We start from the raw sequence: 24853 nt of genomic DNA on the forward strand, positions 1-24853 counted from the left end.
AGTCTCCGCCGACTTGTATTTGAGGATGCACTAGCCATAATCCTTTGCGCCAATTTTGTATGTTCCCAACTAAGCATATATTCTTGTGCCTTCAAGAATGTAGTGTAGCACGTGTCTCTTATATTGTTCCAAAGAGCATTATTTCTTGCCATCCAAATATCAAATATTATTATTATTGATTATTGATTATTGATTTATTATATCGGTCGATTTATCGGCTGTAGCAGACAACTGTGTATTAGAGCTAAATTATTGTTTCCAAAATATTGTCCGGAAAAGTTGAGCCCAAAAGTTCGACTTTGGGCTGATTCGGCCTAACTGTTAGGAAAGGCCGAAACGAGGCCCAGTCAGCATGGGCTAGTCTCCAGCTAACGAACGCGGCATTGCCCTGTCTCCTCAAAACGACGCTGTTTATCAAAAAGTATAATTATTTTCTTAATTTAACATAGAAAATTATAAATGGAAGGAAAATAGATAGGAAGGAAGCTTCTACTCTGACCCCTCCATTTCAAAAATTTGAATTGAACTCGTCTCCACCTTTCTCACATCATGGATGGCGTATCTTTAAAGAATAAAAGATGGGAAAGGAAAACATCCATTCTTTATCTGTTCCTTTATCTCGCTCTTTCTCTGTCTCTGAGAAATGCCAAGCTTAATCGTTAAACTTTATAGCGTTTTCTTCAAATATCATCAAAAAACTCTTCTACATAACCTATCACAACCTTCTGCCGCCAATAACACAAACCCATTTGGCATAACTTCGCGGCCACATGAATCCATCGCCGCCAGTAACCCGTTGTTCAATGACGGCGTCGCAACTAAAGATATCCACATCGATCCCTTTTCTTCTTTGTCTCTCCGTATCTTCCTTCCTGAAACGGTTATTTCTTCCTCTGCTGCCCGTAATCGCGATTTACCCACTTACGGCGGTTATTCGCCGTCGTTTGGGGAGTTCAATCGGAAGTTACCGGTGATGCTGCAGTTTCACGGTGGTGGGTTTGTGAGTGGGAGCAATGAATCGGTGTCAAACGATGCGTTTTGTAGGAGACTAGCGAAATTGTGTGACGTGATTGTTGTTGCGGTTGGATATAGATTGGCACCGGAGAGTAAGTACCCCGCTGCCTTTGAAGATGGGGTTAAGGTTTTGAATTGGTTAGCAAAACAAGCTAATTTGGCTGACTGTAGAAGATTGGGTGTTCAAAACCGTATGTATGATAGCTTTGGTGCTTCAATGCTTGAGCCTTGGCTGGCTGCCCATGGAGACCCTTCAAGGTAACTATTAGAATCCTTAGTTGAATTTTAAAAGACGAAATGTGTTTAAGTGATTGTTTGTTTATGATTCAAGTCCTTCGATTATATTTGCCCACATAAATTTTGCATTGCAATGTACTCTTCATCATTAGTTTTGGCTAAATGGCAAGTCTTTTCTAGGATTACAGAGTTGAGTTCCGTCAAAACCCTAATTAAATATACTAGTTTAGAAATATTTATCAAAGAAAGAATGGTGATTACAGGTTGTTTAAAATTGAATTATTATTTTTAAGCCATGTTATTAACGCTAAGTTATTGGATGACTAGAAGATTCATTCTTTCATGTATGAAGAATGTTGGTTAAAGAGACTTTAAAGTTTAAACCATGCCAAAAACTTCTCAATCTGAAAGCTTAAGCCGTAATTTTAAGGGTCCAAGAATTTCAGACCTTCATTTCAATTTTTATTCTGACCATTTTTGCCCATAGGAGGGCACTTATTGGAGACCGGATATTCTAAGCAAAGATTTGTATAGCTAATTAACTGTATTTATCAATTTCAATAGATTTTTGTTAATTAGTTTTTTCTCCTTTCTATTTGATTAAGTTCTTTACTGACTTTATGCTTCTACCAGAACAGATGTGTATTACTTGGAGCAAGCTCTGGTGCAAATATAGCCGATTATGTGGCACAGAAGGCCATAGAGGCAGGGAAGTTGTTGGATCCTGTTAAGGTTGTTGCTCAAGTTCTGATGTACCCTTTCTTCATTGGAAGCACTCCTACTCGTTCAGAAATTAAACTAGCAAACTCATACTTCTATGATAAAGGAATGAGCAAACTGGCATGGAAACTTTTCCTACCTGAAGAACAATTCAACCTGAATCATCCAGCTGCAAATCCTCTTCACCCAGGCAGACAGCTACCGCTTAAATACATGCCCCCAACGCTAATAGTTGTGGCAGAACATGACTTTATGAGAGACCGGGCTGTTGTTTACTCGGAGGAACTGCGTAAAGTTAATGTGGATGCTCCCCTTCTTGATTATAAGGATGCAGTGCACGAGTTTGCAACATATGATGTGCTTCTTCAAACAAATGAGGCTAAAGCATGTGCAGAGGATATCTCTATATGGGTCAAGAAGTATGTATCTCTTAGAGGTCTTGAGTTTTCTTATTGAATAGAGCAGGAAAGAAAAAGGAAGAAACTGATTACAAAGGGGAAGGAATTGTCTTATTGACTGTTTTTCCCATGAGTTGTCATTTAGGTGAGTTTTTTTTTTTTTTTAACTTCTTTTTATTGTATAGTTTATAGTTTTTGTTGGAGATTTGGATTTCTTTGAAAGAATTGTCAAATGTTTCTTGTATAGCATATTCAAATATATCAGAAAAACATTCTTTGATCTGTTCCTTCATTTCATTATTTCGATGTACTGGATATTACATTTAGAAACAAAACAAAATAAAAATTATACTGATCATATATTATATGATTATTTCAAAGTTCCTTATTGAATTTCAGCAACTTTTATATGAGCCTACTTATTGTTCTTAAGAGGATCCATACATGTTACCTTGCTGGTGTCAAGCCTGTGTCTCTGCTATCTTTCTGGCAACAAGAGTCAAACAAAAAGGAAGGGCATAAAATAGTATATCCTGCATAAATTTCACCAAGAACAATGCATCGGCCGGCTAAATGGTACCTAAATTAAAAAGAAGCAACAGTGTTTATGGGTTTGCTTGATATTTTCTAAATTAAAATGTTAGGAAAAGAACATTATGATGAATATGTTAACTAAAAAAAAGTCTAAAATAGCTAAAAATAATTCCAAATTTCTTTGCACATAGATGTAAAAATGTCTCTGTCATTGCCTACCTTGGAACCGAACATAGTAACAAAAACTAGATAGATGCAAATAAAAGTGAAGACACGTTAGTGTTTGAGTCTCTGTCTGTCTCTTTTTCCTCTTATTTGTGCATTATCAATGGAGTTTTCCACAGTAGAAGGAAACAAAAACTATAATAAAAAGAAAAGCCACTAGAAAAAACAGGAGAATTTGTTTAAATGCGAACAGGACAGTCATGTCCGTATGAACTTTCTGAGCTGGATAGAATTGAAAGACAAGAGAAAGGTTAACAAAACTCCATAAATCTAGGAATTCTAATATCCACGCCAATGTGAACAGAGAATGTTCTTCGATTGCCCTATGCGTACATTGCTCTATGCATGCTGTAATTAAGCAAGACAACATTTCAAAGCAAAAGGTACTTATTGAGTTTTGTTTATTAAATCCTTGAACTTTCATTTATCGGTAATAAGATTTAAATTTTTCTTCCAGTAAAGATTAAACCCTAAATCGAATGAAAATAAAGGAGCAATCCAAGTCATTAACGACAAGAAATAAACACAATTATAATAACATAATACGTGGAAAATTGTCATTAAAACTAGGGCCTTAATAACGAAAATTTGAAGATCCCAATATTGACAAACAAAAGTTTAATTTAGGAAAATAAGGGAAATCTCAACCAAATTCAACATGTGTTATTATGACTTTTAAACCGTCAGTTAAATAAAGATTTAGAATATGTTCTGCAAAATTAGTTATTTTGATAGTGTTCCACAAAATTAATTATTTTGATAGCTATTAGTTGTTTGAGTAGTTTTTTATATATCTGTAAAAACTAAACGTTATATGGGTTAACATTTTTATAAAACGTTAAAAGCCAGTCATTATAAAAGCTACTTAAAAAATTATTGTGAAACACAGACTTAAAAAGTTTAATATCCATAGATAAAACTTTAGAATTTTGACGGGCAAAACTCAATAAATTAGGATGCCTAAATATGCTTTTTGTGTATTCCAAACTCATTCTTTTTTCTATTTCCTCAGTACTTTTCACAATTATGTCAATTAAATACATTAAAACTTTGTAATCATCTCCTGCCAACAAGGAAACTTCTTAATTTTGCACCTATAAATATCTCCTGAACAGCAAATGGGTTTTTCAGGATTTAGTAATTGCATAAATGTCTAATACATTAGAAGAGGAAAAAATGCCTTCTCCTCTCTATGTGCAATCTGAGTTCTGCACTGATCATAGAAGTGATGAAAATAAAAGGCTAGATCTCAATCTGTGCCATTCCATGCCAAAATTTTCTATGTTGGATAATAAACGCCCGGCCTGGTTTGATTTAGATGAAAAAAGAAGGTACAAGAGGGTGAAACAAGAACCAAGTACTAATAGCTTATCTACCTTGTCAAGACTGCACTTCAGGGATTATATTTGGGCTTACACAGAAAGGTATTTAGCAATTGAGGCTATGGAAGAAGCAACTGCAGCTATGGTGGTTAGTGACAAAAATGAAGTTAAAGAAGAAGAAGGAAGTGATGGGATGAAACTAGTGCAACAGCTCATTTCTTGTGCTGAAGCTGTAGCTTGTCGCGACAAAACACATGCTTCTGCATTATTATCCGAGCTAAGAGCTAATGCCCTTGTTTTTGGGACGTCATTTCAAAGAGTTGCTTCTTGCTTTGTTCAAGGGCTATCTGATCGGCTTGTGCTTGTTCAACCACTTGGGGCTGTCGGAATTTCAGCTTCTCCAGCAAAAACAATTACTAGTTTCACATCAGAGAAGGATGAAGCCTTGCGCCTTTTCTATGAAATTTTGCCACAAATCCAATTTGGTCATTTTGTTGCAAACGTGACCATATTGGAAGCCTTTGAGGGAGAGAGTTCTATTCATGTTATTGACTTAGGTATGTCACTTGGCCTACCACAAGGCCAACAATGGCGTAATCTAATACACAGACTAGCTAATAATAGCTCGGCCAACCCACCTAAGCGCCTTCGAATAACTGGCGTAGGAAACTCCGGTGAACGCCTAGAAGCAATAGGGAATGAGCTAGAATGCTATGCAAGATGCATGGGATTCAATAACTTGGAATTTTTATATGTCGAAAGCAGCCTAGAAAACCTGAAAGCAGAAGACTTCAAAGTTCTTGACGGTGAAGTTGTAATCATAAATAGCATTCTTCAGTTACATTGTGTTGTGAAAGAAAGCCGAGGAGCATTAAACTCAGTTCTACAAAAACTACATGAACTATCACCAAAAGTGGTAATTTTAGTAGAGCAAGATTCAAGCCATAATGGCCCCTTCTTTCTAGGAAGGTTTATGGAAGCATTACATTACTATTCAGCTATTTTTGACTCATTAGACGCAATGCTGCCTAAGTATGACACAAGGCGAGCGAAGATAGAGCAATTTTTTTTCGCGGAGGAAATCAAGAATATTGTTAGCTGTGAAGGGCAAGCAAGAGTGGAGAGACATGAAAGACTGGATCAATGGCGGAGGAGGATGAGCAGGGCTGGATTTCAACCTGCACCTATAAAGAAGATAGCACAAGCCAAGCAGTGGTTAGCTAACGCGAAGATTTGTGAAGGCTATACTGTTACAGAAGAGAAAAGTTGTTTGGTTCTTGGATGGAAATCAAAGCCTATAGTTGCAGCTTCATGCTGGAAATGCTCCTGAAACTGAAATCACCTGCTGTTACTCACTATATCAGCAGATTGCAGTTGCAGGTGCTCAAGTGGGAATGTTTAAGGATTACTGGGTTTAAGCTCTGATGTTGGCTGTTGATCAACAATCAATAATTGGGAAATCTTTCTTTTTTTTTTTTTTTCTTTTTCCTTTGTTTCTGTCAAGAATTCTGAAATTATTTTATTGTTTTGTTACCTTCATTAACAATATTCAGATATGCCGGCCATTGACAGTAGCCTTGAAAACGAGACTAGTGAAAACAACTGCATCTTTTGGGAATAGGCTATTAGATGCCAACTGATTGATTTAAGGAAATGTATATTTATTTCAGAATCATTTAGGTGGTAGAAATTTAAAAAGAAGAAGAAAAGAAAATAATGGAAAATTTGTAAATTTATTCATATAGAACAATAAAAATTGTAATATTTTTCTGCGATGGAAATTATTTTGAGGTTAGCAAACCAAAAAGACAAAACTAGTATTTGTCTTCTTAGTGGTGGGAGTTTGGACTAAAACGACAAAGCGTTCCAAGAAATGAGCTTCTTTTTCTCGTATCTTTTATGTGGAAAAATTTTCCCTATTGGATACTGTGGTCTTAATGATATGTGGGGAATCAAAACGACCTGCCGTGTGTTTCCAAAACGCAACGGAGTGTTGTTGAGGCCAATAATAAATAGGTTCCGTGGACCATCCCATCGCCACCGGTGATTGGTGGGACCAGATGATTGTCGAATTGGGGGCGTTGCTATCTGCCACGTGTATGGTGATATTCTTTCTACCACTCCATCTCTTCTACTACTCCATCTTCCTCGAGTGTAGACTTACGTCTCGGTGGATAAGATTCGCTATACCTTCTGGATCGGAAAAAAATACAGTTGATTTTAAAAATGGAGGTGGGTTTGTCTCTAAATGCACTTGTGAGGCTTCCATTATCGAACTCCTCAAGAACTCATGAGGATGTACTGGTTAAGCATTCACTGTTCACTTCAAGAACAGGACAGAAATCTCAACACAGAAAAACCTTATTGGTTGTTAATGCAAAAGGAAAGAGAGGAATGCAAGCTCGTCAATTTCAAAGGCCTCCAGCTCCGTCTTTGCCCAAGATTGAAGACGATGGAAACCCTAAATTCCTTATCTTTATTCGAATGGCTAATGTTTGTTCTCTCTCTTAATGGGTTTTATTCATTTCTCAATAGATTCTTGAAATTTCGTATTTGGTTTTGAAAAAACCGCTTTGTAGTTATGGCTTCCATGGAATTTTTACCTTGTTTTTCTTACTAGTACTATTGTCTTGTTTAAATTGGTTGATGAAGCAGTGAAATTAGACATTCTTGTTTTTCTGTTCGGCAGGTTTATCTTTGGTACCCACTTAGTCTTGTAACGGGTGGAACTACTGCCAAAATCACGGTTGCTGCTAAAGATAATTTTCTTGGAAAATATATTTACAAAGATACACTTGCTAGAAATCTTGCAGCAGTTATTTACAGAGTAAGTTCGTTCTGCTTTTGCAATAAATTCTAGTAGCAATTGCATGATAATGAATTGATGTTGCTAAAACTTCTGTGAGAAAGTATTATTCAATTTAGGAAGTTCCAAGCTGATTTTAAACATGTGAGGGGAGCTATGTCTGACTCCTTGAAACTTGCTCAAAACTGTATAGTGGCTGGTGTCTATAGTCAATTGGCAACAATTTATGCCTTGTATTAGGCCTTGCACGTACATAACCACGTTTCTGATACCATTTGTGTCTTTAGTGTTTTGTCTTTGCTGTTACTGCTAGTTTGGATTCTGACCAAATAATGTGCTCTGTCTCGTGAAATTTATTACTGTATGAAGATTTCATATGCAGGGTAAAGAAAAGCAGAAGGAAATTGAATTGATATTTATCCTATATTAGACTGTTACTCTGTTAGTATGAAAAATTTCTGATGATGCTTACCAAATCATCATTTTTGGTTAGTTTGGACAATTTTTTCTCCCCGGTTTTCTACTGACTGGTGGTCTTAATTCAAGTAGGATGAGAAGGAGATACAGAAAACGGCATTTAAACAATATCGTGTGCTGCGGTCAGCTACTGAATTCAGATACGGTTACAAACTTGTTGTAATGTCCCCCTTAGCCTCTCTCTTACATTTTATGAAGTTCAATTTTAATCTGTTTTTTCCCATGCGCTTAGGATATTAATGTAATATCTGTGAAAAATGAGTAAGAACAATTCATCCACTTCCTTTCCTGAATTTTTTTAATTGTTGAATGTAAAGGAAAATGGCAATATGAGGGCTGCACTTTCTACCTCAGACGTTATTGAGGTGAGTTGTATTTTTCAGTTCTTTTCTTTTTTCTGTTGTTGTTTTTATTATTTATTTTGGATTATAGCATTTGAGCTTGCTGAGCTTGAAATGAGGCATAAAAAAGAATCCAAGATTGTAGTTTTCCTAGGATTGTTAGCAGTCCATTATAAATATGTTGGCTAACACAATTGAGATTTTTTGATATTTTCTACATTCTATGCATCTATTTCCAATCTCCAGCTTCCAACAGAAGACCAACTCAAAACAGTATTTGATAAAGTGAAAGACTTCTTTGGGGGTGCAAAAGAATCTTTTGGAAAGCTTACGGCTCTGAATTCAGCTGAGGAAACAGAGGAAGTTTCCAAAGAAAATACCAAGTGAGTTGTGATAATTCAACAGTTTTCAGTTAAAGAAGTTACGCGTCTATTAAGAAATGCCCCATGTTTACTTAATTCCCGGTATTTTTCTTGTTTGACATAGAATACTGTTAAATTTTGTTTTCATCATTTCTTTCATTTACCAGAGTTAAAGGCTAAAGCTGAAGAGACCATATGTTCCACAATGTTAAAAAGTTGCTTCTATGAAAATGAAGCTGCGAACGTGCACATAAAGTTGAGAGTGAAGCAGCATACAGGACAAGCTTACTTCATGGTTTTGTTCATAGAATTTATATGACCTATTTTTTTCATAGACATTGATATCCAAAATAGCTTGCTGTGCACATGTTTGAAATATGTAATGTTAGTTGAATTTATTTGAATCAAGAAATTTTGTTATCCTTTTCCTTCAACTATTGAAGCATTATTATTGGATTTGTAAATTACAACAAAGTTAACATAATTTAGTCTCTTGACTGAATTTCATCTCCCCTTAACTGATACTCCTTACTGATTGATGGCACAAGAAAAAGTGCAGATTTCTTCCTGGTGGCGAGCCCGAAAACCTCGCTAAGGTCTACATTGTCAGCTCCCACTCCATCAGGCAATGCCCAGTCAAAATGGTATAGAAGTCGAGCAAGTGCAATCTCGATTGTTGCTAATCCGAAGGTATAACCAGGGCAACCTCGCCTTCCTCCTCCAAATGGTAGAAACCTGAAATCCTGATCCTTGATATCAATATCGTTTTCTACAAACCTCTCGGGATTGTACGCAAGAGGATTCTCCCACAATTTCGGATCCCTTCCAATAGCGTAGGAATTGATCAAAATGCGAGTTTTGGCAGGTATTTCATATCCATCAAGAATGCATTTCTCCATAGATTCTCGAGGAACAAGAAGAGGAACTGGTGGGTGCAATCGCATTGATTCCTTTATAAGAGCTTTCATGTAATGCAGGTGTTGGAGATCATTTTCATCAACCATTCCTTTTCCTGATGCAATCTTTCTCACCTCTTCTTGTGCTTTCTTTAAAAATCTTGGATGCCTTGCTAGCTCTGTCAATGTCCATTCTAGTGTTGACGATGATGTATCAGTTCCAGCAACAAACATGTCCTGTTGGCATTTATTGAACTCAAAGGAGTTAATTGAATTGCAAATTTTGATTTTTTAAACGTGATGGGCAATAATAATAATAATTAACAAAAAAAGGGACTCTGATGGATAGTTTACAAATTGTTGATTAAGAGAAAATTTAGGTGCGATTTATTAGTAACATTTACTTACAAGCACTAAAGCCTTGAGATTATCATCAGAAATGGGCACCTCCAAATCCTCTCTTTTTTGAACCCTAAGCAAAACATCCACAAAATCTTCCTTTTCATCATCGCTTTCCATCTTCTTCTTCAAGTGTTCCTCTATTATATCATCGCATACTGCTCTTAGATCCTCCAAGTTCTTCATCAACCTCTTTTTATACCCACTGACTGAGTTAACCCACTCCCAGTCGGGAAAGAAATCGCCTATACAAAACCCTGCAAACAAGGCTTGTGTTTCTGTCAAAACATTCACCATTTTCCCTTCTTTCCCTTCCTCGATAAACCTCCTCCCAAACGCTACTCTACACAATATATCATTAGCTAAATTAAACAAAAGCTTGCTCATGTCAACTTCCTTCCCGGACTGAGCCAACACGGCAGCTAACAACCGATTCACCTCCTCGTCTCGAACCCGTTGAAACGAGCTGACCCTTTTCGCGCTAAGTAACTCAGTGACGCAGATCTTTCTCGCTTGTCGCCAGTATGCTCCGTAAGGGGAGAAAGTGACATCGGAACAGCCGAAGGAGAGGTACTGAGCGGAGATGAGTTGAGGACGGTTGGCGAAGGCGTGATCGTGAGTTTTGAGAACGAGTCTAGCGAAGTGAGCTGAGTTGATGACAACGGTGGAGATTTGGCCGAGTTGGAGATAAAATAAAGGGCCAAGCTTGTTGGAGAACTCGGAAAATGTGTGATGGGGCATGTCCGTAAGGAGGTGGAGGTGGCCAATTATGGGTAGCCGCCCCTTCGGCGACGGTAGGTTCATCTCCGACCTGGTTTTCCATAGATAATAACAGACGCCGATGACGGTTATGAATAGCAAGAGTAGGGGGAGAAGGGGGTGCATAGTTGGAGTAAAATGGTCCATTTCATTAGCATATGTTTTTTGGGTAATTGGGTTCCTGTGTACTTTGCTTCTTCACGTCAAGACATGATTTATATAACATAAATCAATAATAAGGATGTTGGAAGGATGTCAGAAAACCAGTGAGTTGGAGCAGAGTATTGTTGAGCTCAAACTCAAACTCAGTTTGTTTGAGAAAAAGACAAGCTTAAGTTCTGCTCCAATCAGCTCCTTTATGTTAAAGTTCAAATTCAGATTAAAATATTTTTATAATTTTTCGTTGTTTGAAATATTAAAAGAAAATAAATTATTCATCAATATATAATAAGCTAGCAATTAAACATTGGAAAAATATTTTTCTAACTTATTTTATAATTTAAAATTAATTGTTTTGGTCAAACACTCCACCCGTTATGTCTAATCCATCCTTGTTGCTGGTGGCATCATTTGGAAACTTTGAGAATGGCAGGTAGTGGTGGAAAGGTCAAAGGAGTTGAACAGAAGATTGATTACAAAATGAGTGGTTGGTTTTAATTGTTATAGTAGGAAATAATGCTATTAATGATTATTTTCAAAAAATATATATTAGGAAAAATTTTGAAAATAATATTAACCATTTTTTAAAAAGTTAAAAAGGTTTATAGGCCTTAAAAAAATAATAATTAAAGAGTAATTGGCCCATAATAAGCAATCTGTGTGGATACAGTTTGATATTTTGAGAAATATACTTACTAAAAAAAGAAAAAATTTTTATACTTTACAACGAAAAAAATTATTCCATATGAAAAAGATGGACATATCAATAAATAAAATTTACATAATTTGTAATTACTAAAATTCATAAAAAAAAAAAAAAAAAAAAAAACACAATGCTATGCATTTAAAAGAAAATTTTATTTTCATATTCACAAAAGTCAAAAATATACATGAGGTACAGTGTTACGGTCCTAACCTTACATTTTTGGGTTGGGCCGAATTTTGATTTACCTCTTATGGGTTTAATGTAATACTATATTGTTCAATTAAATGAAAATACAGGTCCATGTTTTTGGATTAGTTGACCTTGACTTCTCGTATATTGTCTGTTGACATGTCAAATCAACACGTGTTTCATTAAGTTTACATTAACAAAGGAGAAACACTTATTTATGCGGGTCTAAATTTAATAAGAATAAATTAAGGTAAATAATAAATAAATAAAACAATAATAAAAAGTTGTATTTTTTTTATATTTCAATTAATTATATGTAGTATCTCTAGGAAAAATAATTATAAGGATAAAAAATAAAATTTTAAATGATTTTAAAAAAAAGTTTTACACATGCTTCCTTTTTTTGTTAGAAAAGAGAGAGGTGAAAAAATTTCTAAAAATACAATTAGAATAAATTATATCACATAAATTATAAAGGAGTTAGCCAAGCTCGGTAGCGTGTACTTCTAGTCAAGAGGTGCATCCCATCCTTTGTAATCGGTAACAACCATTACTCGCATAATTTTAAATCATGAATGATCTAATTATTTAAATTTAATAAAACGCTTTGAAGAATATGAATGCTCAAAAGTTTAATTTCAATGCTCAAAAGTTTAATTTCAAAAATAAGTTAATCAATTTACACAAAAATTTGACTCAAATGGATATGATTAAATATAATTAATCCAATCATTTACATTTGCTTCTTTAATAATTATGAAGTAGTAGTGTACCTCTCTTAATTGCTTGTGTTATGAGTTATGACTAGGTGGATTGGACATTCAACCTGCAATGATGATTAAACAAATAATTTTTTTTTTTTTTATACATTTTCTTAGGCATGGCCACCGGTTCGATTTTAACCGAAACCGAACCGTATTGTAGACGAACCGGAACCGGACCGGAATCGGCGGTTTATAATTTTGAACCGAAACCGGCGGTTCAAGGGCCGGTTAAGATTCATGTGAATCTTAAAATATGAACCGGAACCGGCTCAGAACCGGCGGTTAACCGGCTGTTCCAGTCCGGTTCGAACCGGATGCAAAAAAAAATTATAGATTAAAATTTTTATAAAAAAATTTATATTACTTGATTTGATTGTAATTGATTTAATTTATGGTGAAGAGAAGTACAATAGTACATAAGTTATAAAAGTAGTGAAAAAAATACACATTTTTTTACTTAATTTATACAAAAAATGGTACATGAATAGTTGATTTATATAAAAAAAAAACTTTCAAGTGTATAAAAAAAGAGTGTAACGAATAGTTTTGATATAATAGGTGTTTTTTTATTTATTTTTTGGTAAATAAATTTTATTCATTTTTTAATCATTTATTTATTTATTTACTAAATTATCCAAAAATATAATTGTTATTTTTTTATTATAAGGGACAATTTGGGAAACTAATAAATGAGAAACATGTATAAATATGATGAGTTGATGATTTTTTATTTCACAACCAATTATATCATAACTCTTCTCTTATTCTCAATCAAAATTCTCGCAAATTTTCATATTTCATTATTTTTTCTATTGCTTTATTTTTTTAATATTGGAATTATCTATTGTTTATTTTTTATTTTCTTACATCTAATTCCAAATTCTTTCTCTAATCTCAATTTTTTCTATTCATAAATTTACTTCATTTAACTTTTTTAATATTTTTCTTAGTATTTGAAAATAATAATTTCTAACTCATTTCATTAATTTTATATTCCATTATAGTTTGCTATATTAGTGAATTAGCAAAATTTGTAAATTTAATATAATAATAGTTCTAAGTTAGTTAATAGAAGTTTTTCTTTTAAAATTTTATAATAATTTATTTAGTTAATAAAATTTAAACATTTTAAAATTATTATTTATTTATGAATTCGGAATCAAAATTTTATTATTTTTTTAAATTTGCGTAATGCCGGAACCAAATCGGAACCGTAATTCGAACCGTCCGTTCGCTGGAACTGTGCCGGAACCGGAACCGGACCGAAACCGGAGGTTCAAGGGTTGGTTCCGGTTCAAAATTTTAAACATCTCGAACCGGCGGTTCAGTGAACCGGAACCGGCGGTTCACTGAACCGGCCATGCCTACATTTTCTATGTTCATATAAGTAAAATCAGTATTTTAATACAATTAGTGAAGGTTAGCACCACAGTAGAAGAACTCTCTCATTGTTATAACTGATCTTCAAATCCAACATTGCTTTTAAAACATTAGACATGTCTTAATTTTTCATTTTCATTTCTTGAGTTACAGTACTATTATTTATTAAAATAACTAAGTTTCATCTAAACATATTATCAATAATATTGTTTGTTAATCCCAACTTTCATTACATGCAAGATCATAGATTCAAGATTTAGAATTACAACTGAAATGCTTTATTTAAATATCACCATGACTGGAACATGATACCATATAATGTCGCTCAAAAAAAAAAAAAAAAAAATACATATGAGAAAGACATAAAAACTAAATTTAAACTCAGCAGTAATATTCAATTGGCTAAATTACAAAAAAAAAAAAAAAAAAAAAACATTAATTGTGACGTATTTGGCATATTTAGCCAATACTTTAAATTTTATCCATTGCTACATCAAACTTATTTTTCTTCGTCAATTACACTCTCTTTCCAAAACTCGGTTAGTTTGTTGTTTATTTGGCCGTAGCTGATTCTACGTACAGCACACCAACTCACATCCACATAGTTCTTTAGGTATTTATCTTTACTTTTAGAATCTCCAAGTTAAAAGATTACATTGTTGGTTGAGACATTTTCCTTCTCATCCCGCCACAAATTTGAAATAACTTGGTATGACTTTACAATTAACAGACTCTTGATGTATCCACTGTCAGTAACCTCAAAGTCTATAAGTAGATTTCTCCACTTCTGGAATTGCATCACTCAACTGCAACCAATTAGATTCTAGATGGAAGCTAAAATTGACAATAAAAAATAAGTACAGAATATTGATTGATAAAATTAAAAATATCGATTAAATTTGGAAAAAACACCAAAAAAATTCAGGCTTTTTTTCTATGATTAAACCTATTCCATCCATATCAAGAACTGTGAAGTTAGAATTGAAAAAAACAAAGTAAAATACCATAAAGTTTTGACATCTTAAGCAAAGCAAATACAAAATTGTCAAATATGGAAAGCATGATGGGTGAAAAAAAAAAAAGGATGGAGCATTAGAAAACTTAAAAGATTGGAAGACATGCTCTCAAGTAGATAAAAGAAAAGGGTTTGCCCCCCATTGATGAAGCTGGCCAAATAAAAAGCAGACCAAAGAATCTTGCCCTTAAATTATTATTATTAATTAATATTATTGCGTTCTTGCTTTCTTAATTCAACTAGTGAAGGCAAGCACTATTTTATTCTAATGCAAAATTGTCAATAAATGACAACGACTCACGTCTTTTTCCACCATATTTTTACTTGACTTTACCATTAGTTATTCAATTTCTCTAATCAAAAATCAAAACCCATTCTAATATATAGTTTTTATGATTGATTTATGCTCTCTAATCATTGGTTTCTCTTATTCTTTAAGTTAGGATATGAACTGTCATGGAATCTTTTCTTGATTTTATAATAATTTTACAACTTCCTTTTAATCTTCAAAGCTTAGCTCTTTAATTAGAGTGTTATGTTGTTTCTTGTTTCTTGTTGATCATAATCAAGAAATTAATTAATCTTCTGCAATATGGGAAGACAACCTTGTTGTGACAAAATTGGATTGAAGAGAGGTCCATGGACTATCGAAGAAGACCAAAAGCTTATGAACTTCATTCTCAACAATGGAATCCAATGTTGGAGACTTGTCCCAAAACTTGCAGGTAATAAGAATTTCAAATTTCTTGTCTTGATTAACTAGCTTCTTGGCATTTCTTGTTTTTTGTAACAGAAAGACAAATATTTTTTTGTTCTTGTGGTTAATATTAAGTACATATGTAGGTTTATTAAGGTGTGGGAAGAGTTGCAGATTGAGATGGATGAATTACTTGAGGCCTGATCTTAAAAGAGGAGCTTTAACAGAAGCAGAAGAAGATCAAATAATCGAACTCCATTCGCGTTTGGGTAACAGGTTTGAAAATTAATTCTTGTGATTATACTTTTTGAATCACTATTAAACACACTGTGTGAAATTATTAAATTTTGTATGATTCTGCAGGTGGTCTAAAATTGCTGCACATTTTCCAGGCCGTACAGATAATGAAATAAAGAACCATTGGAATACAAGAATTAAGAAGAAACTAAAGATTCTTGGTATAGACCCACAAACCCATAAGAGAATTGATACAGAAGAAGCTGAAACCTCTAAAGAAGAGTCAAAAGTGAAGGATTATCAGATAGAAAGTGAATCTTTGAGAAAAGAATTTGATGCAGGATCTGTTTTGAACTCTTGTACTGATAAATCTGAATCTTTTTGTTCAAGAATTGAAGAATCTGTCATCAAAGAAGAATCTCAGCAGAATTGGATTGATAATGTAGACTCTTTGCTTTCATGGGATGGCTTTAATAATCTGGAAGAGATATTTCCTTTTGACAGTCATCAATTATGCTAAGGAATATATATGGATTGTAAATTTTTCTTCTTTTTTTTTTTTTTCTTTTTATTAGTGAAAATGTATAATTATTATTAATGTGATGAAAATTATTTTATAAATATCACATAATATTTGCAATATAAATTCATGCAGCACTATTTATTTTTGTTTGAAAAGAGAGAAAGTTCTTCCCTTTCTCCGGGAGAAGAGTATTCAGTAATTCCTAAAAATTTACTTGCATCCGGTATATGAATCCATTTCATATATTATACTAACTAAAAGCAGTTTTTCGATTCAAATTAGGATATTTCTAAATAATTATTGAAAAAAAAATAAAATAGTAATATATATTTTTTTAATTCTTTATTGATTGGTTTGGTATACAGATCCAATCTAACCAAAGAATAATTTGTATTCTAAAATTATCCTCAGGAGAGGGTATCAGAAAAGACTATTGGATTTATATAAAATTTTTTTGGGTAAAAATTCTATATAATTTTCGGAGTTGGACCAGGATGGGCCTGGCCTAGTTACTGGCCCAATTAGGGTCAACATCAAGAACAGAGAGCAAGCGGACAGTACCTGAGTAAGGCTTATCTATAATTAGAAACAAAATTATTTCAGAAACAGCCAGAAGTTAAGGAATGAATTTCTGGAGAGTTCCAGAACGTTAAGGTCCTCTACCACTCCCATTTTCTACCCATCACAAAATGCTGTTTCCAGAAATGTCCACTCCTCTCTTTAAATGTCACCAATTCCTTCTGTGTTTCTCCACCGATCAAGTAAAAGGTTGGAGTTCATTCCTTTAGAAAAATGTCTCAAGCTCTTTCCAATTTAAGCTTTTCTCTTCCTTTATCATCAAAAAGCACTTCTGTTCGATCAAGAAACCTTCGTTTCATTGTCAAAGCAAAGGCAGCAGAAAATAGAGACAATCTTGATCATTTACAGAAAGCCACCAAGCAGCAGCACCACCAACAACCCCAAACCAAGAAAAGAACGGCTCCTGTTGCTCCAGTAGGTATGTAATTAATTTAATTAATTAGTTACAAATTAATTGTTCTCTCTTAATTGTCTAAATTTAGTTGTAAAATGTGGGGTTTTGAGAGTTTGAGAAAAATCTTGAATTGCAGGGCTATGGGACAGATTTCCTACAGCTAGAACAGTACAGCAGATGATGGAGACGATGGAGAGAATGATGGAAGACCCTTTTGCCTATACGGGTACTTGGCCATCAGAGCCACCATCACCAGTTGAACGAAGTGGGTATAGCAGAGGAAGGACTCCATGGGAGATAAAAGAAGGAGAAACAGAGTACAAGATGAGATTTGACATGCCTGGAATGACTAAAGAAGATGTGAAGGTATGGGTTGAAGAGAAGATGTTGGTTTTGAAAGCAGAGAAGGTGCCCGAGAAAAATAATGTCAATGGTGCACAAAATGGAATAGAGGAAGAAGAAGATGGAGGATGGTCTGCTAAGAGCTATGGGAAATATAGCTGCAGAATTGCATTACCTGAGAACATACAGTTTGAGAAAATAAAAGCTGAGGTTAAAGATGGAGTTTTGTATATAACCATTCCTAAAGCTTCTACCACTGGCAAGATTCTTGATATCAATGTTCAATGATCATTCACTTCCTATATGTATGTGAAGTTTATCCAAATGACGGTTTTTTTTTTTTTTTTTTTTTTTTTTTTTTTTTTTTTTTTTGTATAGTACTATGTAAGAAGCTTTGGGTGTGAAGAGAACTAAAACTTTCTGGCTAATAACATACTGATCATGGAATTGCATCCTGAAGTGGCCGATATTTTAATTGTCATTCAAAGAAAACTTATAATATATATATATATATATATATATATATATATATATATATATATATATATATATCATATTAGCTGTACAATCACCTAATGAAATAAAGTAATATCGAGATTTTTTTTTTTTTTTTTTTTTAACTTATGCTGACATTTGAAATATGCTTGATCTTGTAACTCTCTTCACCCAATAATCGCCTTTTAAGGTCGATATGTGTATCACACAAAATCAACACCTGAAGACTAGAAATATTCTGTAAGCCTTCTGGAAGAAACCTCAAGTTTGGACAAAACCAAAATTCAAGATTCCTTAAACTAAGAAAAGCTCCACGGCCTATCTCTGTCCACTCCACTAGGGTATCCTCACCATGGAAAGTAAGTATTTCAAGCTTTGGAAACCCACCTAAGTCACAGAACTCTTTACCGATGCAGCGTACATTATAAGCACTATCTATATGAAGAGCCTTTAATTTGGGAAGAAATTGAAGTGTAGGGGCTGGAGGCTCTAATAGATTGGAAAAACTTAAATGTAACACAGTGAGGTTTTCCATGGAGGCAAGCCAAGCAGGCATTTCAACAAGGGCACCATATAACCTCAGATGTTTAATAGAAGATGGAGGGGAAAATGATTCCAAATCTAGAACAGATGAATTAAGGGAGTAGAATTCATCTGCTTTGAGTGACAAGGAGACAAGATTTTCCATCTTCGTGATGGCTGCAAATAGTTGGGTGGAATTATCTTCAGACACACAGCCAACACTGAGTTGTTGCAGTTGGGTTAACGAGCTTAGTTCACTGGCAATGACGCCTCCAGCATATACTTCACCTAAAGTAAGAAGACTTTTCAATGTTCCAATTCCACTTGGAACTCTAATTCCACTTGAAGTGCTCGGGTAGCCTGTTCTGATATTGATGTGTCTCAACTGTTGAATATTAAAGACTTGTAAAGGCAATTCCTTCAGCTTTCTATGGGCGATTATATCCAAAGTTTGTAGGTTTTGAAGGTTGCCTAATGTCTGCGGAAGTTCATCCTTCAAAAAAAATTTCGAGCGCAAATATCTCAGGTGAAACAAGTCACCCACTTCGTCAGGTAATCCCTCCCCAAGGCCGCCATCCAAACTTAACACCAATAAATATTGCAACCTGCAAATAGTTTCCAGATAGGCCCGAGAAAAACCAGGCCCGGATGCATTCAAAAATAGAGAACGAATTTGAAGGGTTTTGAAATCAGGAGGAATATTGTTCCGGTGATGATGTATTATAGCTCGAACAGGTAAATTCGCAGCTTCAGCCAAAAATTCCACTTCATCCACCTCGACAACGCATAAATTTACATATGATTCATTAAAGCCAATATTAGGCCCATAATCAAAAGTATATGACACTGTTGTGTGTGTTTCTATCAGCAGTCCTAGATGAATTAACTCGTCGATAACGTTATTTGCTAGATTATCTATGAGTTCCCCTTCTTTCTCTGGTATCAGATCTTCAGCTGATAAAAGCCGAGCCATATAAGCCTTCGTTAAAGGAGAACCATATCGTCCTCTATGAACGATAGCGCAATAGTCTAAGCAGGACATGAGATAATGAGGAAGACTTTGATATATTGAAACGAAATCAGCTGAAGAAGAAGAACAACTCTCACCTATTTCGTTTAGTGCTGTAGAAGATAAGCTATCCTTTCTTCTTTGCATCTCCGCAAAATACATTTCTTTTCGATCAGTTGATTCACGAGTGAAGCAGATCTGAGGCATATTTTTGGATGCGTGAAGGAACCAGAAAAGATAAGGGAAAATAATTATTTCATCATCGAGATCTGAAAATCGAGAAGAAAGAAAAGATAAGGGAAAAGATAAAGTAACTGATATGGGAAAGAAATTTACAAAACTTAACCTTAACGTTTTACTTTAAAATTAAAGGAAAATGTGTGTTTTTTTTTTTTTACAGAATGACCTAGCAATACGAGGGAAGCAAATATCAGAGGCATTTCAAATATTTTAATCAAAGAGCGGTAAATCTCAGAGATAAAATAATTATTTTTTTAAAAAATAATACTTTTTAAAGTCAGCAGACAATAATTAATGCAGTAAAAATTTTTAAGTGTATGGTCAGAAATATCATCGTTTCAATAAGAATATTGAATTTCATTGGATCCAGTCTAGATAACTTTTTTCCTTTCCACTTACGAGAAAAACTTAGCTAGACCCGATTTATATCCATACCTATGGTCTAAACCAATTGAAATTTAATATTTTTATTGAAAGAATATATTTCTGACCATACATTTAGAAAAAAAATGATAAAGTCAGGGACACTTTTTTGTAAATTATGAATTTTATTTATTTGGTCCATAAATGGGCTATGGACCGGATCTAAGTAAGTTTTTTTCATCTATTTATATATCAAACCAATCTTAAACAGTATTTTAGTTTAAATGATGACATTTTAATTTTTAAATTATATACTAAAAAACAAGTAATATTTAAAAATAATTATTTTTTTAATTAAATTAAACGTATGTGATCACTCGTAATGTAAGAAAATATTACTGGATCTTTTATATACATTCGGCCATTATTCTACATGTGGAATACCATAAGCGTCATTTAAAAAGAAAAATTGGGGATGCTTCCAAAACTGCAATTCATCCCTCCTAATTGAAATTTCAATTTTCCTCAGGTTTTTTAAATTATATATAAAAAGGAATGTGTCTTTATTTTTTTATTTTGCTTTAATTTTTCAACAAGCTTTGAAAATTTTGGTAGATGTAACTGCTTGTTCTGACCTTGTGTATGTTGATTTCTTACCAACTTCAACTTGTGCACACTACAAATGAGATATTAATATTTTTCTTTCTGGTTTTTTCAATTATTTTAGGCTAATTTTGGATGTATTTAGAAGCATATTAGTTTGGGTTAGTTGCTTAGATAAGTTAAATTTTTCCTGGCATATTAATAAAATAAATTGAATTTACTGATAAAAAAAATGATATATTGGTAATTAAATTGATACTATCTTAATTTTTTTTGCTAAGATTATATTATTATCGTTATCATCATCATATATCATGGTTGGTCGTAAAATTTGCAATGCCTTTTAAAATATAAAAGTTTAAAAATTAGAAAGTTCAAATTTAGATCTATTGCCAAGTTGTATATGAATTCACACTAGACTGTGTCTTGACGTGTAGAAAGTGTTTTTATGTATACTGACAAGTAATTTCTCGTTTTAAATGGTGGAAAATTAAATTCTCCTAGAAAAAGGAAATTTTAAATAATACAATATTTATTGTTCAACGGAAAACATTTATTGTCATTCCAATACAATATTTAACTTTCCTATAATATTTTTTTTCAAATTTTACATTTCTAAAAAATAATTTTCCATAAAAAATTGAATTTCAGTAACTAAAGCCTACGTAATTGCTGAATTTTCATTTTTTTTCCCAGATAAAATAGATTTTCTTTTTTAATGGATTGAAATAAATCACACATCTTTATGAATTTTCAATATTTGTAAAACCTTGTTTCCTAATATAAATGGTCTTTTAGTTTGACTTCTAATTTAGTTAAATTTATCTTTTAAGTTAAAAGTTATAAGTAAAATAGTGTTTGATTCAATATCCAATAGAACCAAATCGTTGGTTGTGTCCAAATATGATTCAAGGTTTTAACATTCAACAATCTTTTTTTTTTTAATGATCTGGTACCCGTAGCTCATTGGCTCGACTAGTTTGAATTTACATTAGGCAGACATATAAAATGGGATAAAAACGCTTTCTCTGAGTGTTGAAAGAGACTTCACATTTAGAGCTCGTATTCAAGATATCTGATTAAAAGAAAAAGAATCTATACTATTGAAATAACCCAAATTTTTATTTTTGAAACTTTCAAATTTAATTTAAATCAAAAATCGAAATTTTTGACCGTATGGGCTGCAAATGGAATACAGTCTCAATTTAAGCCCAAATTTTCGAATTGGGCCCAAGCCCAAAAAACTGATTATCCGGAATGTTCGATCGGAGAACACTAAATATTTTGATGAAATAAAATGGAACACTAATTATTAATTGATTATAAATGTATGTATACGTATATAACTATTATAGAAATTTATTATCCTAAAATCAAAAAAAAAAAAAATCATGAACTGTTCATATTTGATTAATATTGAGTAAATGGAGAAAATATTATGGAACCAAACTAAATACTCAAAATAAATCGAACCGGGCCTGACAATCAATTTAATTTTTCGGAAACCACACGAATACTCTGAAAACCAAGTGAAAAATCTGAAACCGAGCAAGAATCGAGCCAAATCATTGAATCAGATCAAACCGATTTGAATCGAACCGGAATGATCTAGAAACCGACATTCTTTCTTTTCTTTTCTTCTTCTTTTCTTCTTCTTCCTTCTCCAGCGCACGACAGCTCTCCCTCCTCTCCTTCCCGTTTGCCGGCCAAACGGCTATCGTCTCAAGCAAGCAAGCACTCTAATCGCAAGAGCTCAACGAGACAATCACTCCGGTGGCCTTGGTTTGAGCGATGAGAGCCTGAAGCGAGAGAGATCGCGACTGGCAGGCCGCGTCACCGTGCGATGGCGTTTTCCGGCGAAATCTCATCAATTCCGTCGACTTCAAGTGTTGGGGTTGGTCTCAAACGACTCCTCTCCTACATATGAACCTTTCCCCTCCATTAATTTGTGATGTTGCTTGCGTTTTGATGAACCACCATGGACGGTGGCTTGAAGGTGGCTGTGGAGGTCGATCCGGCCAAACGAGCCACTGGCTCAACAAAGTGATAGCAGATTTGGATTCCTCACGAAAATTGGAGTCGGGTGGTGGTGACCTTGCAATTTTCTGGGCGGTTTAGCTTTTCCGGCAACCGTGCACGGCGGCGGCGGCGGCGTTCCGGCGAGACTCCGGCGAGGACTTTAAGAGGCAGAATGATCTCCTCTTCGCGCGGGTCACGGAAATCAAATCCGAATTTCCATCGGTACATTGTAAGGCTTAGTTGTCCATTTTTCGGTATAAAATTTACAACGTGAATTAATTAATTAATTGGATATAAGATTAATTGAATTATTAAAATTGGAGATTTATGAAATTAAACTGCAATTTTTGAATAAATCCCGAATTAATTAATTAACGAATTAATCAAGTAATTAAGTGAATTAAATTGAATATTATTAAAAGTAACTACAGCATTGATATTGAAATATGAATTTTAACTAATAATTATATATGTTAATTTTCGGGATTTTAGGAAGTATAAATAGGAAAAATTATTAAATAATTAATGATATTACGAAAATTAAAAATTTATTGGTGATAGAATTATCAAGGGCCTACTAATGATGGATGACTAATAAGTGATAGTTATGGTGGACGGGATCGGTTAATGTAAATTGGATGGGCTGTGTGTTGATATGTGATAGATGTAAAAATTTGGCTAGTTCAGTTTATATAGGAAATGCTGCCGAATTTTCAGTAAAGCATTAAATGGAGAATTAAATTAATCATGTTCTTAATAAGTAGTGACGACTAAAATTTTAGGTATTAAGAAATATTATACAATATTATAATTATCATTATACAATATTCCTCACCGAATAACTAGAGATTTTATTTAAAGGTTATAAATTAGAATAGTTATATAAATGAGAAAACCCAGATATATATGCATATTAACAAGTGAATTAAATGACCGGTAACCAAAATAAATAAACGAATGTGAAATATAAGTTTTTGAATTAAAATTCTTATTTAGAATTTTCTTGTTTATTTTAAAGGTTTATAAAATACCAAAATGCGAGGACAAAAGCTGGAAGCATGTGGCTAAAAAGGCAGTCCTTTTTAAAGGACAATAAAGAACTGTGAGTAATGTTAGATAATTCGCCTCATCCGCCTGCATTTATGCATTCACGGCTAAATGTTATCATGCATTATTGCCATATTGTGATGCAGTATTTGTTGATATTAAATATTGTTTGATTACTTGTGATGTGATATTGCTGTGTCTTGTTTGTGTGGAATGGGGATGAAGTGGGTCACCATGAGTTTGTGAGACCGTTACCGTTATATGGATCCTGATTAGCCGGGTAAATGGGAGATCGGCGCCCCCGTGTGCACCTACCGTTACCGTTACCGAAAACCACATGATGGCTTCTTGTTGGCACCTGATAATCTAGATTTGATTGAAGCCCGCAGGGTGGCCTCCTGTTGTGAGCACTTGATGATCTAGATTGGATGGAGACCACCGGGTTGCCTCCTGTTGGCATTTTTTTAAAAAAAAAAAAAAAAAAGAGAGAGAGACTGGAAAAAATAATCGGAGGACCGACAGTGTGAGGCTTATACCGGTCAGCCAGAATAGGGGATTGGCTCCCTGGTGCACATGTGAGTGGATAGGCCATGTGGGAGGACGGCTCATCGGGTTTAGGTGACTCCACTGACTAATTTCCACGTGATATGATTATATGAAGGTGATAATAATTGTGATTACTGTTGTATTGCCATTTGTGTAACCAACTGCATGTTCATAAAATTAATCGGTGACCAGGTAAAAATATTTTTAGCATCTGTGTGATTGTGTGGGGTAAGAGAGTTATCTAACTCTACTCATTGAGTTTGAAGCTCACCCCTGCCTACCTATTTTTTTTCAGGTAATAGAAGAAAGAAAAGTCATATGGAATGAAACAATAATTATCAAGAGCTGTTAGTGAATAAAATAATGAAGTAAATGTAAAGGTAGAGTTTCGCAATTGTAGTCCAGTTGGATTGTAAATGAATAATAAAAGTCCATATTAAATATATAAACTGTACTAGTCATACAAAATTAAAATAAATTATTGGGCCTGTATCCACAATTATGAATAGGAAATGAGGTTTGCACAATTTAGGT

The 24853-nt window shown here is 33.7% G+C and overlaps 8 protein-coding genes and 1 long non-coding RNA gene across 10 annotated transcripts; 6 read left to right on the plus strand and 3 right to left on the minus strand.

The window, feature by feature from the left end:
- Positions 1 to 501: 501 nt before the first annotated feature.
- Positions 502 to 2661, plus strand: LOC105644748 (putative carboxylesterase 16). Its single transcript, XM_012230206.3, has 2 exons — positions 502 to 1272; positions 1890 to 2661. Exons 1-2 carry the CDS (start codon positions 644 to 646, stop codon positions 2425 to 2427), a joined length of 1167 nt encoding a protein of 388 aa, XP_012085596.1. The 5' UTR covers positions 502 to 643; the 3' UTR covers positions 2428 to 2661.
- Positions 2662 to 4277: 1616 nt separating this feature from the next.
- Positions 4278 to 5881, plus strand: LOC105644993 (GRAS family protein RAD1). Its single transcript, XM_012230498.4, has one exon. The coding sequence runs from the start codon at positions 4278 to 4280 to the stop codon at positions 5778 to 5780; it is 1503 nt and encodes a 500-aa protein (XP_012085888.3). The 3' UTR covers positions 5781 to 5881.
- A 706-nt stretch (positions 5882 to 6587) lies between these two features.
- Positions 6588 to 8870, plus strand: LOC105644746 (multidrug resistance protein). Of its 2 annotated transcripts, XM_012230204.4 has the most exons (6): positions 6591 to 6943; positions 7140 to 7277; positions 7806 to 7892; positions 8051 to 8098; positions 8321 to 8457; positions 8604 to 8870. In XM_012230204.4, exons 1-6 carry the CDS (start codon positions 6677 to 6679, stop codon positions 8614 to 8616), a joined length of 690 nt encoding a protein of 229 aa, XP_012085594.1. In that variant the 5' UTR covers positions 6591 to 6676; the 3' UTR covers positions 8617 to 8870. The 2 variants fall into 2 exon arrangements, with proteins under 2 accessions (XP_089575669.1, XP_012085594.1); XM_089719543.1 differs by lacking the exon at positions 8604 to 8870 and having other exon boundaries at positions 6588 to 6943; positions 8321 to 8461.
- Positions 8806 to 10781, minus strand: LOC105644747 (tryptamine 5-hydroxylase). Its single transcript, XM_012230205.4, has 2 exons — positions 9741 to 10781; positions 8806 to 9569 (listed from the first exon to the last, which is right to left on the minus strand). The coding sequence occupies exons 1-2, from the start codon at positions 10635 to 10637 to the stop codon at positions 8922 to 8924; spliced, it is 1545 nt and encodes a 514-aa protein (XP_012085595.1). The 5' UTR covers positions 10638 to 10781; the 3' UTR covers positions 8806 to 8921.
- Positions 10782 to 15078: 4297 nt separating this feature from the next.
- Positions 15079 to 16283, plus strand: LOC149497283 (myb-related protein 315-like). Its single transcript, XM_089719796.1, has 3 exons — positions 15079 to 15428; positions 15547 to 15676; positions 15764 to 16283. The coding sequence occupies exons 1-3, from the start codon at positions 15296 to 15298 to the stop codon at positions 16155 to 16157; spliced, it is 657 nt and encodes a 218-aa protein (XP_089575922.1). The 5' UTR covers positions 15079 to 15295; the 3' UTR covers positions 16158 to 16283.
- A 669-nt stretch (positions 16284 to 16952) lies between these two features.
- Positions 16953 to 17800, plus strand: LOC105644740 (small heat shock protein, chloroplastic). Its single transcript, XM_089719795.1, has 2 exons — positions 16953 to 17157; positions 17270 to 17800. The coding sequence occupies exons 1-2, from the start codon at positions 16953 to 16955 to the stop codon at positions 17761 to 17763; spliced, it is 699 nt and encodes a 232-aa protein (XP_089575921.1). The 3' UTR covers positions 17764 to 17800.
- Positions 17801 to 18091: 291 nt separating this feature from the next.
- Positions 18092 to 18658, minus strand: LOC149497284 (disease resistance protein RPM1-like). The gene has a single exon (XM_089718843.1). The coding sequence runs from the start codon at positions 18656 to 18658 to the stop codon at positions 18092 to 18094; it is 567 nt and encodes a 188-aa protein (XP_089574969.1).
- An 83-nt stretch (positions 18659 to 18741) lies between these two features.
- Positions 18742 to 19708, minus strand: LOC149497285 (putative disease resistance RPP13-like protein 3). The gene is made up of 2 exons (XM_089718844.1): positions 18896 to 19708; positions 18742 to 18780 (listed from the first exon to the last, which is right to left on the minus strand). Exons 1-2 carry the CDS (start codon positions 19706 to 19708, stop codon positions 18742 to 18744), a joined length of 852 nt encoding a protein of 283 aa, XP_089574970.1.
- Positions 19709 to 22374: 2666 nt separating this feature from the next.
- LOC149497286 (uncharacterized) lies at positions 22375 to 24830 on the plus strand. The gene is made up of 3 exons (XR_016320205.1): positions 22375 to 22955; positions 23745 to 23828; positions 24615 to 24830. It is a non-coding gene; the product is annotated as an uncharacterized LOC149497286 (long non-coding RNA).
- Positions 24831 to 24853: the final 23 nt, after the last annotated feature.

This window comes from Jatropha curcas, chromosome 3, assembly GCF_041381405.1.
Source record: "Jatropha curcas cultivar XTBG-Jc1 chromosome 3, XTBG_Jcur_1.0, whole genome shotgun sequence".
Classification (NCBI taxonomy): Eukaryota; Viridiplantae; Streptophyta; class Magnoliopsida; order Malpighiales; family Euphorbiaceae; genus Jatropha; species Jatropha curcas.